The sequence below is a fragment of the Gossypium hirsutum genome, chromosome A03, assembly GCF_007990345.1.
Source record: "Gossypium hirsutum isolate 1008001.06 chromosome A03, Gossypium_hirsutum_v2.1, whole genome shotgun sequence".
Taxonomy (NCBI): domain Eukaryota; kingdom Viridiplantae; phylum Streptophyta; class Magnoliopsida; order Malvales; family Malvaceae; genus Gossypium; species Gossypium hirsutum.
In genome coordinates, this window is record NC_053426.1 from 49,543,674 (window position 1) to 49,561,192 (window position 17,519).

Here is a 17,519-nt window from a genome sequence, read left to right on the forward strand (position 1 = left end):
TTTCTCTATTAGAAATTTTAGCTTGGCCATTCGTCTGAGGGTGATATGTCATGGCAATTTTGTGTTTCACTCTATTCCTACGCAAGACATTGGCCATCAGTTTGCAATCAAAATAGGATCCCTCACCATTGATAATGGCTCTTGGTGTACCAAATCGTGTGAAAATATTCTTATGCAAAAATTTCAATACTGGCTTAGCATCATTAGAGGCTAGGGCTTCTGCTTCTACCCACTTAGAAACATAGTCTACTACCAAAAGTATGTATAGCTTGCACACAGATGGTGAAAATGGGCTTATAAAATCTATTCCCCATACACCAAAAGATTCAATCTCCAATATACTTTGCAACGACATTTCCTATCTCCTAGACACATTTCCTGTTCTCTGACAACGGTCACACGACCTATAAAATTCATGAGCATATGTAAATAAACTTAGCCAATAGAATCCTAATTGGAGTACCTTGGTAGCTATTTTTATCCCTCCAAAATGTCCTCCATATGAGGCTGAGTGACAATGTTGTAAGACACTATGTATCTTATCATTGGGGACGTACTTTCGAATTATTTGATTTGCACAATGCTTGAATAGGAATGGTTCATCCCAATAGTATTATTTGCCATCGTGAAGAAATTTTTGTTTTCTTTTAGCATTGAAGTCATGTGGAATTACACCACTTACTAAGAATTTTACTACGTCGGCATACCATGGTAATGCCTTGACAATGAACAACTGTTCATCTGGGAATTCTTCCTTAATATATTTCTTACTTTCATCTTTATTCCTTGATTCTATTCTTGACAAATGGTCAGCCGCTTGATTTTCGATTCTCTTCCGATCTCTAATTTCCAAATCAAACTCTTGTAACAAGAGTATCCACCTAATCAATCTTGACTTGACATCTTTTTTCGATACCAAGTACTTGATCTGTGTAGACTGTGATCTATGTAGACTATGACCTTTGTTCCTACTAAATAAGAACAAAATTTGTCGAATGCAAAGACCACTGCCAGTAATTCCTTCTCCATAGTGGTATAATTAAGCTGAGTCTTTATCAACGTCCTATTAACATAATATATTGTATGTAGTACTTTGTTTCTCCTTTGACCTAAAACTGCTTCCACAGCATAATCACTAGCGTCACACATGAGTTCAAAGGGCAATGTCCATTATGGAACAACCACAATAGGTGTTGCTACAAGTCGCTTCTTCAGTTCCTCGAAAGCTTGCAAAAATTGATCATCAAAATTAAAAGGTTTATTCTATTCAAGTAAAGTACACAAGGGTTTAGAGATTTTCAAAAAATCTTTGATAAATCTTTTGTAAAATCCCGCATGTCCCAGAAAACTTCTAATACCTTTAACACTGGTAGGCGATGGCAATTTTTTGGTCACTTCCTATTTCTGCTTTGTCAACTTCAATTCATCGTTGTGACACCCTGTGTCCCAGGACAATGTGTTCACAGACCATGAAATGACACTTCTCCTTGTTCAATACTAGATTTGTTTCTTCACAACGGCATAAAGCCATATCCAAATTTCTTAAGCAATATTCAAAATCATTTCCGAACATAGAGAATTTATCCATAAAAATTTCAAGGAAATTTTCCACCATGTCCGAGAATATGGCCATTATACAGCGCTGAAAGGTTTCGGGGCATTGCATAACCCGGATGACATCTGCCTGAATGTGAAAGTGCCCTATGGACACGTGAAAGGTTTCTTCTCTTGATATTTAGGTGCTATAGTAATCTTATTATTTCCTGAATAACCATCTAGGAAGCAATAAAAAGCCTTACCAACTACATTTGATCGATGAATGACAAAGGGAAATGATCCTTCCTAGTTGCCTTGTTAAGCCTGTGGTAGTCCATACACACTCTCCATCCTGTAACAGTACAAGTTGGTATGAGCTCATTGTTGTCATTACTTATTATTGTGACACCCCCTTTCTTTGGTACATATTGCACAAGATTTACCCACGAGCTGTCGAAAATTGGGTAAATAATGCCAGCATCAAGCCACTTGATAATTTCCTTCTTGAAAACTTCCTTCATAATTGAATTCACTTGTTTATGTTGTTCAATGGATTTTCTATGACAATCTTCCAATAAAATTTTGTACATACAAAATGTAGGGCTAATTCCCTTTATATCGGCAAGGATCTAACCTAGTGCTCCTTTAGATTGATGTAACACTTCTAACAACTTGTCTTTTTGCTTAGGTGTTAGCTTAGCAGAAATTAAAACTGACAAAGTACTGTTACTTCCCAAATAAGCATATTTCAAATGTTGTGGCAGAGGCTTTAACTCTAGAATGGGAGATTCCTCTACAGCTGGTTTAGAAGGCTTAAAAGATCATTTTGATAAATCCAAGGATTCAAATTTCTTCCCTGGCCTATCCGTTATCAGCTGGGCTTCCATAAATTCATCAAGCTCTTCAAAACTTACTGTGTCACCTTGCTCCATCAAATCGTCTTCACTGCAAGAATTGCCGTAGCAAAATTTTGTGAATTCATCCAATAGTGCTTTTATCAAGTCAATGGTGTGACATTTCTCATTCTCATCCACGCATTTTAACGCATTAAACACATTAAAAGTAACCTTTTGATCATTCACTCTTATGGTTAGCTTGCCTTTCTGTACATCAATTAGGGTCCTGCCAGTAGTAAGAAACAATCTTCCAAGAATAATTAGTACATCATGGTCAGCTTCACATTCTAAAATCAGAAAATTTACTGGAAAGATAAATTTATCCACCCTTACCAATACATCTTCAATTTTACCTTCTGGATGGGCGTAAGATCGGTCAACCAATTGCAATGTTACTGTGGTAGGTCTCCCTTTCCCAATTCCTAGCTTCTTGAAAATAGACATAGGCATTAGATTTATACTTACTCTTAAATCACATAATGCTTTTCCTACATAATGATTTCCAATTGAACATGGAGTAGTGAAACTCCATAGGTCCGTTAACTTTGGAGGCAACTTATTCATTAACATTGCTATACACCCTTCAGTGAGAGCAACAATCTTAAATTCTCTCAATCTGTGTTTCTTCGATAGTATATCTTTCATGAATTTCACGTAATTGGGCATTTGCTCCAAAGCTTCTACTAGTGGTATGTTAATATGGAGTTACTTCAAAACCTCCAAAAATCTTTTAAACTAAGCATATTGTTTGGAATTATGAAATCACTATGGAAAAGACAGAGGCGGTCATCCTTCAGGTTGCTGATATTGTTTTGCAATGGCATTTTTGTTGGTAACATGATCTGATTTTACCATAACATTTTCATGCTTATCCTTTTTAGATGTTGTATGATTTTTAGATAGTTCTAAGATCTTTACCTGATTGTTACTTGCATTATCCTCTCCAGCCACGGCATCGTAAACAACATCACTCAATTGAGTCCCGCTTTTAAGGGTGATTGCTTTGCAATGCTCCTTGCCTTATGATGCGGTTGTTGAGAGCACCAAAAATATCTTATTTCCTACAAAATAATGAAAAAGAAAAGTAAAGGGGAAGTAGGGTAGAATTCTCAGGGACCAGATTGCAGGAATGCTTGTTTCTCGAAATCCTAGGCAGAATCGTGCCCAAGAAAACTTGCGTTCCTAAAAAAATAAAAAAAAAACATAATTAAAAGTTTTGATATGGAAAAATAAAATAAAAATTGAATTGAAAGTTGAATTGAAATTGAAAAATTAAATAAATTGAAATGGAGAATATAAAAAATAAGCAGAGAGTGAGTTTCTTATGTGGTGAGATCCAGCCTCCGGTTGTCTCAATTCGCCTTGAGTCCAATCCTTGACTTTTAAGTGATCCTTCTCAAGCAGAGTAAGCCAGTTATAGTGGAAGAGGATACCTACAACCACCAGCTCCAAGAATTTAGACTTAAGATTTGGCGGAACCTGACTCTAGCCAATAATCGCTTTTGTGGGACTATCTTTTACTAAATCATCACTTTCCAACGGCGAATACCATGCCATTTTGTCTTTTGGACTCGTCAACCTCTGACATAGAAAGCCAAGGAACCGACTGTGCAACCTTCCCCAAATGTGCAAAGCGGTCGTTCCTTGCACAAGTTGAAAAGATCACCTATTAAGGGACATGGACGGAAGCGTTAGCCCCGTAATGTGGAGAAACGATGAATACCCTATTGAGAAGGCTAAGCGCAGATTCTAAACCTCATAAACCTTTTTGGGGAATTTCAACAACCTTTGGCTAGATCAGATTTAGTGGCTCATGATTTTTGGAGAAAAACCAAAAAATAATAGAAAGAGAATTTTTATTGAAAGAAAATATGAAAAGAACAAAAGACTAAATTTATAGGGGAGAGAGTGTTTACAGCAAAAGATGGCCTCAATTTGTGTCACTTTATCCTCTATTTGTAGTACTAAGAAACATAGCCTATTCTTAATTAAATTCTAAAAGATAAATACAAATAAAATAAGATAATTAAAGATAAATAAAGATAAATAAAATTAAATCCTAAATTTAAATCTAAATAATTATCCTTAATAATTATCCTAATATAATAAAACATTAAATAGAGTCTTGTGCTATAAAATCTCTTCTTTTTCACTTTTTCCCTTATGTTTTCCATGCCTGCATTTTTGGCACCACCTTTTTCCCTATGTTGCATGTTGGCTCATTGTATCTTCAAATTTGCACTTTTTGCCCTTAAATTTTCTTTTGCCTCAAATTTAGTCCCTAAAAGATAAAAGACCATAAAATAAGCTAAATTAGTAGGATTATACTCAAAATAAACATGCAATTAGCACATAAAATATGTCATTCTAGAGTATTATCAAATTCTCTCTACTTAGCTCATGCTTGCTCTCAAGTATGGTTCGTGTCCACTGTGAAAATTAAATCCTGCCATGAATGAATTACTACTCCAAAGTTTTATAAAAATTAGTCAAAATGCAAATGAAAATAAAGAGAACCCTTAGCTTGCTTTAAGTAAAATTGAAAAATTATTCCAATTAACATACACAAAAATTAAGATCGACTTGGATTATTTCATGAAAATTAGGTAATTTACCAAACCTATCAAGACACCCTATTCGTTTCTACCTTTAGTCCATTTATTAATATATCTTTTTCTTTCTTTCTTTCTTTTGTTTTTTTAATTTAATTTAATTTATTTATTTTTACTTAGGAATATATTGAACCTTTTGACGCGAAGAGAGATGACAGCCAAGAACCCCACCTCGGTTACTCAGCCCAACATACTCCTAATTTTTATTTTTCTTAAGAACATTTCAAACCTTTTGACGCGAAGGGAGATCACAGCCAAGCACCTCACCCTGATTACTCAGCCCAACATATTCTTAAAAATTAATTTCGGTTAGCGGAGTTTTACCTAACACGTCACACAACCTTTTGACGCGAAATAGGATGACAACCCAAGCACCCTACCCCGGTTACTCAGCTAGTCATGTCTTAAGCTACACTCATAACCATGGAAAAATTATTATTATTAAATGAACTTTTAATTTTGGAGGACTTAGGAGCAATAATCAAGTGTCAAAAATAAGTTTCAGCAACCACCTTAATAGTCATGAACATATTTTAAGCATGCAATTGTATTAAGTGTCCTCTCTGTATTTAGACTTAATCAAATTTACTAAAATCAAAATAGGGTTAACTCTATTAATTATAATTACTTTAACATAATATAAATAAAATAGTGGAGATGAAATTAATTATAGTAAAATCATAATTTTCTCAAAAGATAAAAATCATTCTTGTAAGTCAAACAATGGGCAATTCCGGGTAAAAATCTTGGGATGAAAAGAGGCAGAATATTCTTAAAAAAATAAATGTGGGTAGAGATAAGCACAAGGCAGCAGCAATAGTAACACAACAGTAAAATCAGTAGATAAAATGACAGAAATAATGAGGAATGCCTTCCCCCTACTTAAAACACATTGTCCTCGATGTGAAAAATAATACTAATAAATATGCTGAAAAGAAAGAGTTTGGAACACTCCCCATGTCGTCACTATCGTGTATGCATAAATGCAAGGAGGAGAAGGTTTGGCATTTCGTGGAGGCAGGGAAGGCGTTCATCGGCTAAGTTGACGTGTTGGGGCACTAGGTGTAATATCCTGATTTTGGGCCTAGTCGGAATAATGGTTTCGTGACCACAAAATCCGAGATAGAAATAATTATTTTATGATTATTTTAAGGTCTATGATATGATTGAATGATTGTATGAAAATTTCGTGAAGAACTTTTATGCATAAAGTGCTTAAATTGAAATTAGGGACTAAATCGAATAATTTGAAAAACTTGCATTCTAGAAGTTTCTAGTATGAAATTGTTTTGAAATATTAATTAGGAGGTCTTAAATAGCAATTTTACCAATTTCTAAGTCTATGGACAAAAATTGGACATGGAATGAATTTTTGGAAAGTTTAATAGTAAGGGCATTTTGGTCATTTAGGGGTAAAATGAATTAAAATACAAAATTAAAAGCCAATTTTGCTCATCTTCAACCCCATGGCTGATATAGCAAGGATAAACCATGGATAGGGTTTTTCAAGCTTCCAAGCTCGATTGTAAGTCCATTCTAGCCCCGTTTTTCAAGTTCTTTACGTTTTTGGAGTCCCGATAGCTCGATTAAGCTTATGCTAGCAATAATTTAACCTAGGGTTTATTTTTGGAAAAATACCCATAGGTGAAATTTGTGTATTTTTATGTTTTATGATAGAATATGAGGTTTTAAATTATGTTAGACAACTTGTGCTACTCGGTTTTAAGTGAAAACGAGCGAAAGGGCTTAATCGATAAAAATACCTAATAGTCATAAGTACATGTTAGAGTGAGAATTTGATGTTTCCATAGAAGGGAAAAATGATCAGAATGTCATAAAACATAAGAAAATAGGCTGAAGTTTAATTTACGAGCTTTGGGGCAAAATTGTAATTTTTCCAAAATATGATTTTGGGTCAATTTGAATAATGTGAGTCCTAATTAGACTACTATATTTTAAATGATAGAGCAAGGAAAACTAAAATTCAGGCTAAAATGGGGAAAATACCAAGTTGTGGACGAAATGGTAAAAGTAGCCATTTTCGCATATGAGGTAAGTTCATATGTAAATGTTGGTAACATAGTTATTATTTTAAATGTTTTAATGTTATTTAAATGATATGATAATTATTATGAAATATCATACTTGTGACAATTGTTTGATAATATGTCAAATTATGTGATATACTTGGAAAATGTGAAATACTACCGAGTATCGGTATCGGCATTCCGTAGAAGATGGTTCAGACACATGATTGGGAAAAAGGTCCCGTTGAACCTTAGGAATGGATTAGGATACAGGTGACATGTCACTAGGATGGTTGAGCATCCGAACTCGTTGAGTTGAGTCCGAGTTCACTTATGGATGCAAATGTCCGAACTCGTTGAGTTGAGTCCGAGTTCGTGAGATGTAACTAGGCATCCGAACTCGTGGAGTTGAGTCCGAGTTCACTCATGGATGCGAACGCCCGAGCTCGTTGAGTTGAGTCCGAGTTCGCTTATGGGCGAGTTACATAGTAGCTTGGCTACATATGTGGCACTTATGTGCAAACTTTCCATGTATCCGAATTATATTCCGATGTGTTCAACGGGTAAAGTTCTACTCAAATGGAGGAATACTCAAGATGAAAGGGACGTATTGGTAAGTGTTGTGAAATGGATACTTTGAACAGGTATGTACTTAACCCTCGGGTTGAAAACTCGATATATGAACAATATGGTAAGATGATAAATGAAAATGTGATATGAATGTCTTGGTGATGATTATGCAAATGATGTTTTATGTTTGCTTATATGGTTATGTTACTTGCTATTTGCATGTGAACTTATTAAGCATTTATGCTTACTCCCTCCTTTTCATTCCTTGTAGTTTTGACAAGCCAGCTCGAAAATCGGGAACGGTCGGAGGCTCGCTCACACTATCCGTATACCATCTTGGCATAATGGCTTGTATATTTTGAGTATGGCATGTATAGCATTATAATTATTTTGTATATATGGTCTTATGATATGGTTATTGAGTGGTATGGAAATGCTTGGTAATGATTACCCATTGGAATGGCTAATCATGATCATATTTGGTGTTATGTATGTCAAATTGCTAGCTAATCCATGGAAACCATGAAATAGGTAAAATTTACCATAAAATAGATTTAGATAGCAGTAGTGACGTGAATTTTAAAAATCACTAAAAATAGTAGAAATGGAATTAAATAATGAATAATTTATGGAATTGAAGCTTGATGAGTCTATTTTCATATGGAAGAAGCGAAACAGGTATATGAGCTATATTTTATGAGATGTTTAAATTTTTGTGAAACAGGGCCAGAGTGATTTTTTGGATCCCCTGTTCTGACTTTGGAAATTCACCATAAATTTTACAAAGATAATTAGAAGTCATTCTTTATATGTACAGATTCATTATTGAGTCTAGTTTTATTAGAGACAAACGGAATAGTCATTGAAGCTCTGTAAAGGGAGATATCTGATTCGTAATACACAGAGGTCAGAGTAGTCAAACCCTGAAACAGGGGAGACTTTAACTAATAAACTGTACTAATTGGCCTAACCAAAAATTCTAGAAAAAAATTAGTAGATATATATATGAGTCTAGTCTTAGGAAAAATTTACGGAATTGGATTTTGAGTTTCGGAACTCGAGATATGATTTTTAAAGCGACTGTGATGCAGTTAGCCAGCTTGTCTGGAAATTTTAAAATGAATTGTATGAGCTGTTTAAGTAATGAATTAAGTCCGTTAACACCTCGTGTTCGACTCCGGTAATGGTCTTGGGTACGGGGCGTTACATTTAGTGGTATCAGAGCAGGTTTAGTCGATTCTCGGACTAACCTAGCATGTGTAAAAGTTTAGCTATACATGCCACTGATCTGTGGTAGTGTGATGTCTTCCGACGCGTATGAGTACCGTCTTATTTAGACAGGGTACTCTCCAACCGAGCTGCGCCGACCATGTTCAATGTTATGTGAAGGTATTTGAGTAAAATTATGATTATGATAAGTCTCGATTCAGAAAAGTATGAATAAAGGTTTACGATACATATGTGATAAATATTCATATTTGCTTAATGCTCATATGATGTAGTGTATGTGGCTTACTTGATAAGATGAACGGAATAAATAGAAATTAGTAGAGGTATGAATAAAGGTTATAATATTATGATACGAGTGAAAATGTCCTTGTCTTGATTTGGACATCGAATGTTGATAAATGTTAATGATATATAATTTTTATGAGATAAAAGATTATAATGAAATGAACTTATCTATGTTAAATTGTTGGACTGAATTATATGATTGTAATGATATGTACATGATGATGCACGAAATGAATGTTGTGATTGTGATGCAAATATCTATGTTTGTTTGGCCTTATATAATGTCATGAGCATGAATTAATTTAATTAAATGAATGGATAAGTAAAGCTGTCTAGAAAACATAGAATGTATGCATAAGTATATTGTCTAAATGGGACAATAGGAAAATTGGTGTAAACCAACATGAATGAATGACATGATTTTGATGATGTTACTATGATGATGGAAGTTGTGTTATATGTGTATGTATAAGAAAGTCGAGTCAGAGGTCCTACAACCCCTCCCCCTTACCGAAGTGGTACTTATAATGGAATTTCATGAGATTTGTATTGAATAAGTTTCCGGTTGAGAACCCAAAGAGTACAGTGATAGAATAATTATAAGTATGATTAGAGATTGAAAATGAGCTGATAAGTAAAGTCAGAGCCAGTAAAGTATCGGATTGACGTAACAATTATTGGAGTTATGCACTGTCCCAGTTAGAAAAGGAATTCGCCTTGGTAAACCGAATTACTCAGGTGCAAGGTCGAGAAAAGTGTAAATCAAAATTTATTCAAAACTGGCCTTCTTTAGTGAATGTTTTAATATGAAATTTGTGACGGCAGAACTAGTTGGGGAAATGATAATTGAAATGTGAACTATCTGAGTGTGACAGTTATGACTGGACAGATTTAGCAGTCTCTTTTGAGATGTTCTATGTGTTTACCTGTTCTCAAAAATATTTCTATGGCTATTGATCTTCTGAAGAAATTCTTGTTATATGGGAATGTCTTCTAATTCTGGTGTTGGATGAAAGCATTGGTAGTCTGACTGGTTTATAATTTATATTGCTCTATTTCATCGGGTATTCTATTTCATTTCGTATGATAAGAATTGATGAGAGAATACATATGATATTATGATTTTGTTTCTTCTACTTGATGCTTCATCTGATATATATGTATGGGAAGATATATTGATCTTGTTATATTTGATTTTAGTGGGATTAAATGATGTTTTCTTCTGGACTTTCTTTCTTTGAAGAATTATCGGGGCATTCTGTATTTTCTCTATGAGTTTGGTTTTCGATTCTCCGGCATAGTATCGTATCTTGGGTTTCTTTATTCTGGATTTCTTTATTCTGGATTTCTCTATCTTGGATTTCTTTATTCGGTTTCCTTGTTATCTTTGTTCCATAATTTGTCAATTATGACTCGTGTTCGAAGTGCGTTCTTCAGCTCGTGATAATCATGTCAAATATGACTATACTTCTAATTTGATCTTGGTAATGTGGTGATTTTAGTATTGGGGATTTTTTTTCTAATTTCTGTGTAAGGATTTGACATCAGTAAAGGCATAAGTGATAAAAGCGCGAGTTTCAGTTGGTATGGTGAATTATCTATTTGAAAGATTTCATGTGACAATTATTTCAGGATTATTTTTCCCAAGTCTGATAATAGAATTTCATTTTGTACGAATAAAAAAGTAAATAGTCTGAACGAGAAGTGTATATTTATTAGAAAGAGTTTGATATTAGTTAAAGTCACTACGAATGATAAGGTTTTCGTCTTGTGAAAGCTGAAAAGTTTATTACATGTTGACAGAGTTCGGATAGATGAGAATATTGGTAACCGAAGCGTCTGAACTAGACTAGTCTACATTGAGTAAAGACTTCCTGACTTTCAGTAATGTACTGTTGTATGAATTGTGATGTGTTTCAAGACAGTGAGGTAATGTGATAGTTTAGAGCATCCGATGTTACATAAAATCGGAGTTGTTAAAGGGGTTAAAGCCGAGAATTGGGATTTATCAAAATTATCCTTGTCAGTGTTGATATTGGGATGGAAATGAGAAGGATTATTCTTGAGGCCATATCAGAATTATTTCTATGGCGGAAAGAGGAAAATGTGATGTATCCTATTGTTAAATGTTTGGCGAGATCTATAAATCATATCTGTATTGAATGAATTCCTACTCATCAGATTCATGGAATTTCAGGTCTCTTTGATTGTTGGATTTCTTGGAATTCTGGTCTCCATTAAATCAAGTTGAGATCCGGGTTTTATGTCATGATATCATGGGAAACTGAGAAGGGTTGAAAATTTAAGAGCAGTTGAGAGTTGAGACTGTAAGCTTTCAGATCATATGAGAAATTAAAGAGATGTATTGGAGGTACAGTCTAAGTGAAAGTTCTTTGGCACTGAATATGAGATTAAAAGTGAAGACAACTTTTCCGGTAAGATTTTCGGCGACGAAAATCCCTGAAGGGGGGAGAGTTGTAATATCCTGATTTTGGGCCTAGTCAGAATAGTGGTTTCGTGACCACAAAATCTGAGATAGAAATAATTATTTTATGATTATTTTAAGGTCTATGATATGATTGAATGAATGTGTGAAAATTTCGTGAAGAAATTTTATGCATAAAGTGCTTAAATTGAAATTAGGGACTAAATCGAATAATTTGAAAAACTTGCATTCTAGAAGTTTCTAGTATGAAATTGTTTTGAAATATTAATTAGGAGGTCTTAAATAGAATTTTACCAATTTCTAAGTCTATGGACAAAAATTGGACATGGAGGGAATTTTTGGAAAGTTTAGTAGTAAGGGCATTTTGGTCATTTAGGGGTAAAATGAATTAAAATACAAAATTAAAAGCCAATTTTGCTCATCTTCAACCCCATGGCTGAATATAGCAAGGATAAACCATGGCTAGGGTTTTTCAAGCTTCCAAGCTCGATTGTAAGTCCATTCTAGCCCCGTTTTTCAAGTTCTTTACGTTTTTGGAGTCCCGGTAGCTCGATTAAGCTTATGCTAGCAATAATTCAACCTAGGGTTTATTTTTGGAAAAATACCCATAGGTGAAATTTGTGTATTTTTATGTTTTATGATAGAATATGAGGTTTTAAATTATGTTAGACAACTTGTGCTACTCGGTTTTAAGTGAAAACGAGCAAAATGGCTTAATCGGTAAAAATACCTAATAGTCATAAGTACATGTTAGAGTGAGAATTTATGTTTCCATAGAAGGAAAAAATGATCAGCGTGTCATAAAACATAAGAAAATAGGCTGAAGTTTAATTTACGAGCTTTGGGGCAAAAGTGTAAATATGCAAAAGTTTAGGGGCAAAATTGTAATTTTTCCAAAATATGATTTTGGGTCAATTTGAATAATGTGAGTCCTAATTAGACTATATTTTAAATGATAGAGCAAGGAAAACTAAAATTCGGGCTAAAATGGGGAAAATACCAAGTTGTGGACGAAATGGTAAAAGTAGCCATTTTCGCATACGAGGTAAGTTCATATGTAAATGTTGGTAACATAGTTATTATTTTAAATGTTTTAATGTTATTTAAATGATATGATAATTATTATGAAATATCATACTTGTGACAATTGTTTGATAATATGTCAAATTATGTGATATACTTGGAAAATGTGAAATACTACCGAGTATCGGTATCGGCATTCCATAGAAGATGGTTGAGACACATGATTGGGAAAAAGGTCCCGTTGAACCTTAGGAATGGATTAGGATACAGGTGACATGTCACTAGGATGGTTGAGCATCCGAACTCGTTGAGTTGAGTCCGAGTTCACTTATGGATGCAAATGTCCGAACTCGTTGAGTTGAGTCCGAGTTCGTGAGATGTAACTAGGCATCCGAACTCGTTGAGTTGAGTCCGAGTTCTCTCATGGATGCGAACGCCCGAGCTCGTTGAGTTGAGTCCGAGTTCGCTTATGGGCGGGTTACATAGTAGCTTGGCTACATATGTGGCACTTATGTGCAAACTTTCCATGTATCCGAATTATATTCCGATGTGTTCAACGGGTAAAGTTCTACTCAAATGGAGGAATACTCAAGATGAAAGGGACGTATTGGTAAGTGTTGTGAAATGGATACTTTGAATAGGTATGTACTTAACCCTCGGGTTGAAAACTCGATATAACAACAATATGGTAAGATGATAAATGAAAATGTGATATGAATGTCTTTTTGATGATTATGCAAATGATGTTTTATGTTTGCTTATATGGTTATATTACTTGCTATTTGCATGTGAACTTATTAAGCATTTATGCTTACTCCCTCCTTTTCATTCCTTGTAGTTTTGACAAGCCAGCTCGGAAATCGGGAACGGTCAGAGGCTCCCTCACACTATCCGTATACCATCTTGGCATAATGGCTTTTATATTTTGAGTATGGCATGTATAGCATTATAATCATTTTGTATATATGGTCTTATGATATGGTTATTGAGTGGTATGGAAATGCTTGGTAATGATTAGCCATTGGAATGGCTAATCATGATCATATTTGGTGTTATGTATGTCAAATTGCTAGCTAATCCATGGAAACCATGAAATAGGTAAAATTTACCATAAAATAGATTCAGACAGCAGTAGTGACGTTAATTTGAAAAATCACTAAAAATAGTAGAAATGGAATTAAATAATGAACAATTTATGGAATCGAATCTTGATGAGTCTATTTTCATATGGAAGAAGCAAAACAGGTATATGAGTTATATTTTATGAGATGTTTAAATTTTTGTGAAACAGGGCCAGAGCAATTTCTGGATCCCCTGTTCTGACTTTGGAAATTCACCATAAATTTTACAAAGATAATTAGAAGTCATTCTTTATATGTACAGATTCATTATTGAGTCTAGTTTTATTAGAGACAAACGGCATAGTCATTGAAGCTCTGTAAAGGGAGATATCTGATTCGTAATACACAGAGGTCAGAGTATTCAAACCCTGAAATAGGGGAGACTTTAACTAATAAACTGTACTAATTGGCCTGACCAAAAATTCTAGAAAAAAATTAGTAGATATATATATGAGTCTAGTTTCAGGAAAAATTTACGGAATTGGATTTTGAGTTTTGAAACTCGAGATATGATTTTTAAAGCGACTGTGATGCAGTTAGCCAGCTTGTCTGGAAATTTTAAAATGAATTGTATGAGCTGTTTAAGTAATGAATTAAGTCCGTTAACACCTCGTGTTCGACTCCAGTAATGGTCTCGGGTACGGGGCGTTACACCGGGAATTGACGCCGGTAGTTATTCATGGTGAAGGATGGTTCAGCAGTGGATCAGCTTTGGGTTCCTACCATGGTGTTGGAGAAATCGGCAGTAGAGGGGGTAGAAGGAAGGTGTAGCGGCTGGTGGGAGTTTGGGTGAAAAATGGGATAAGTTTTTAGGGTTTGGAGGTGTATAGGTGGAGTGTTTGGCTGAAGGGTTAATGTTTGGTTGCAGGTTAGAGGTAGTCAGGAGCAGGGATGCGCTATTCTTGGTTGGAATAGGGATAGGATAAGTGTAACACCCCAAATCTGGCCTAGAAGTCTAGACCAAATTTCAGAATGCTACATCGACCACCGAAGTGATCGTGAGAAAATCTTATAAAACTAGTCATTCTTAATTCGATTTCTGAAATAATTAATATCGAGTATTTAAAAAAAACCAGAATAATAAAATGATTAAACCGTAAAACAGAATTATACCACAGTGTTAAACCACAAACTAATAACTTGTTAGCCTAAAAACTATCTGAGTCCTCCGCATACCGAGTCCAGCATCCAAAATTTCGAGATGTACCTGAAAAGGGAAACAAAAGAAGGGGTAAGCTATACGAGCTTAGTGTGAGATCAAACTAACTAGCTACCGAAACAGAAATAGATACAGTAAACCTGAAAATAGTTCAGCAGCAGAACACACTTACAGAGCGACTATAATAAAATAGACCATATGTAACTTTACAGTCATATGGCTCTGTTAGACACAATATTAGAAATTCTCAGAAGTCACAAAGTGGCTGATGTGCGTGATAAGTTTTATGTTTATGATTGATCATACTTGAAAACTAACTATTATCACGATAAAGGCAAGTGCACCTATCAAACAGTAGTATAGCTTATAGTAAGACCGGAATGTCGAACCCACAGGAACTAAAAGTACTAGTATTAACCTTCTTTTTTATTATCTAGCCTAAAAATAAAGGGATTTCTTTTATCTAAACTAATTAACTAAACTAAGAATGCACAGGAAGTAAATTGAGGAAATACTTTTGGGAAAACTGATTGATTTAGACAATACCCAAGGAAGAATCCACCCAAACTTCACTTGTTATTTGACTCTAAACTAGACGATTTATTCACTTGACTCGATCCATAGAAATCCCTAATTTATATTATTATCTCTCTCGAGACTAACAACGTCTAACCCTAGGGTGATTAATTGAAATCTCTTTCTAATTAAAACCCCTAGTGTTGCATTAACTCGATATATGGATTCCCTTATTAGGTTTGACCCTAATCTGACAGATTTATGTCGCCCTATGTCTAGGGGTGCAATTAACTCCGCTTAATTATGCTAGATCTACTCTTAGACAGGAACTTTTGCTCCTCTGAATAAGCACATCAATACTTGAATCAATATCCTGGAATATTAAAGCAGGAATTAAGAACACATAATTAAGAATAAATCAAGTATTTATCATATAATTCAGAAAATAGTAACAAGATCCGTCTTAGGTTTCATCCCCTTTAGGTATTTAGGGAATTTAGTTCATATGTGTAAAAGAAAATATCTCAGAAGAATAATAATAACAAAACATAAAGAAACCCAAAAACCCCTGAAGGGAATTAAAGGGAGATCTTCAGTCTTTAAGAAGAATCCGGCTTCTAAGATGGATCAATCGGCTTTCTTCGAGTAATTTCTTGCCTCCCACTCCGTATGTTCGCCTCTAGCTTCCTCCTAGGGTGTTTATATAGGCTTTAGAATGCTTCAAAACCCTCAAAAGTGGTCTTTTCCGAGTAGAATTAGACTTGGGCTCGACAGGGACACGGCCGTGTGCCACGCCCATGTGGGGTGGCTTAGGCTGTGTTAAAGTCTGCTAAATAGAAACGGTCGTGTGGTCTACTCGTGTGAGGAAGTCTATGCCGTGTTGATTTCCCATGTTGACCCATTTTCTCCATTTTTGGCCCGTTTCTCACTCTTTTTACTCTCCTATGCTCACCTAAGTATAAAACATGAAATTAAAGGATTAAGAGCATCAAATTCCACAAATCTAATGATAATTTATCCAAAAATGTCTAAGCATGGGATAAAAATATGTATAAATTACGACTTATCACTAGCCTAAGCTCTTTTTTCCAGAATCAGAATCGGTTGGGCCATAGCCCATCACACAAGGTTTCTTTAGACACAAGTGCCTTTCAGTCAAATAGTACAATCCGACTCCTCAGTCAATCAGACAGTCAAATAATTTAGTCAGACAATCAAATAGATATTGCAGTCACAGAATCACACAAATGCATATGAGTGCAAATAATTATAAAATAACCCACCCATCCAACCAACACACCATCTCCATCCAACCCGACACATCTTGTGGAGATTTAATCAACCCACCTATCCCTGCACTCCGAGTAGAACCTCGAAAAGTCCATCCAACCTTATACTCCACAGAACGTCATCCCGGGTTGCCCGGCAACGATGATCATCAATATTGTCCCCAACCCTCAGGGAATTGGGACCGCCCACGACCCTATGGGTATTAGGGCTATCAGTAAACTGTACAGTGCCATGCGAAAGACTGTGATACAAACATACAGTATAACTGCTAGATCAGAGGTGCTACACAGCAAGGCTAGCGTATAAGTTGTACTGTGCAATGTAGTGAACCGCGGTACAAACGTGTAATATAACTGCCAGATCAGATAATGGTACGTAGCGTAGCTAACATACACGCAGTACAGTGCAAGGCGGCAAACCGTTATACTGTTATCAGTAATGTCCACGACCCTCAAGGTTTTGGGACTATCCATGACCCTCCGGGTATTATTAAGGGCTTTCAGAATGCAGACAAACTGCCAAATCGTAAATCTCTCTTCTCTTCAACATCCCACCCAAAAATATTTATGCATATGTATGAATGTATGCAGTCAGATGTACACAATTCAGAATACAAATTCAGACAGTCAATCAAAAGCAGATACACACATCCGGTCAATCAGTTACAGAATCAAACATGTGTACCTTCGTATCTCGAATCCAGTATCAACTTATCTTACAACCAATCACAAATGCACACATATCAAACCCAAATCAAAGTCATAATTACCCCCAGTAAGGCTTAGTCAGGGGTTGGAACACACAGAGT

At 35.1% G+C, this 17,519-nt stretch overlaps 1 protein-coding gene across 1 annotated transcript; it reads right to left on the minus strand.

Moving 5' to 3' along the window:
- Positions 1-2,357: 2,357 nt before the first annotated feature.
- Positions 2,358-3,098, minus strand: LOC107887871 (uncharacterized). Its single transcript, XM_016812090.1, has one exon. It carries the CDS (start codon positions 3,096-3,098, stop codon positions 2,358-2,360), a length of 741 nt encoding a protein of 246 aa, XP_016667579.1.
- Between the last annotated feature and the right edge of the window lie 14,421 nt (positions 3,099-17,519).

Coding starts and splice junctions, on each gene's coding strand:
- LOC107887871 (XM_016812090.1), bottom strand. CDS start 3,098: ATGCCCAATTACGTGAAATTCATGAAAGATATACTATCGAAGAAACAC.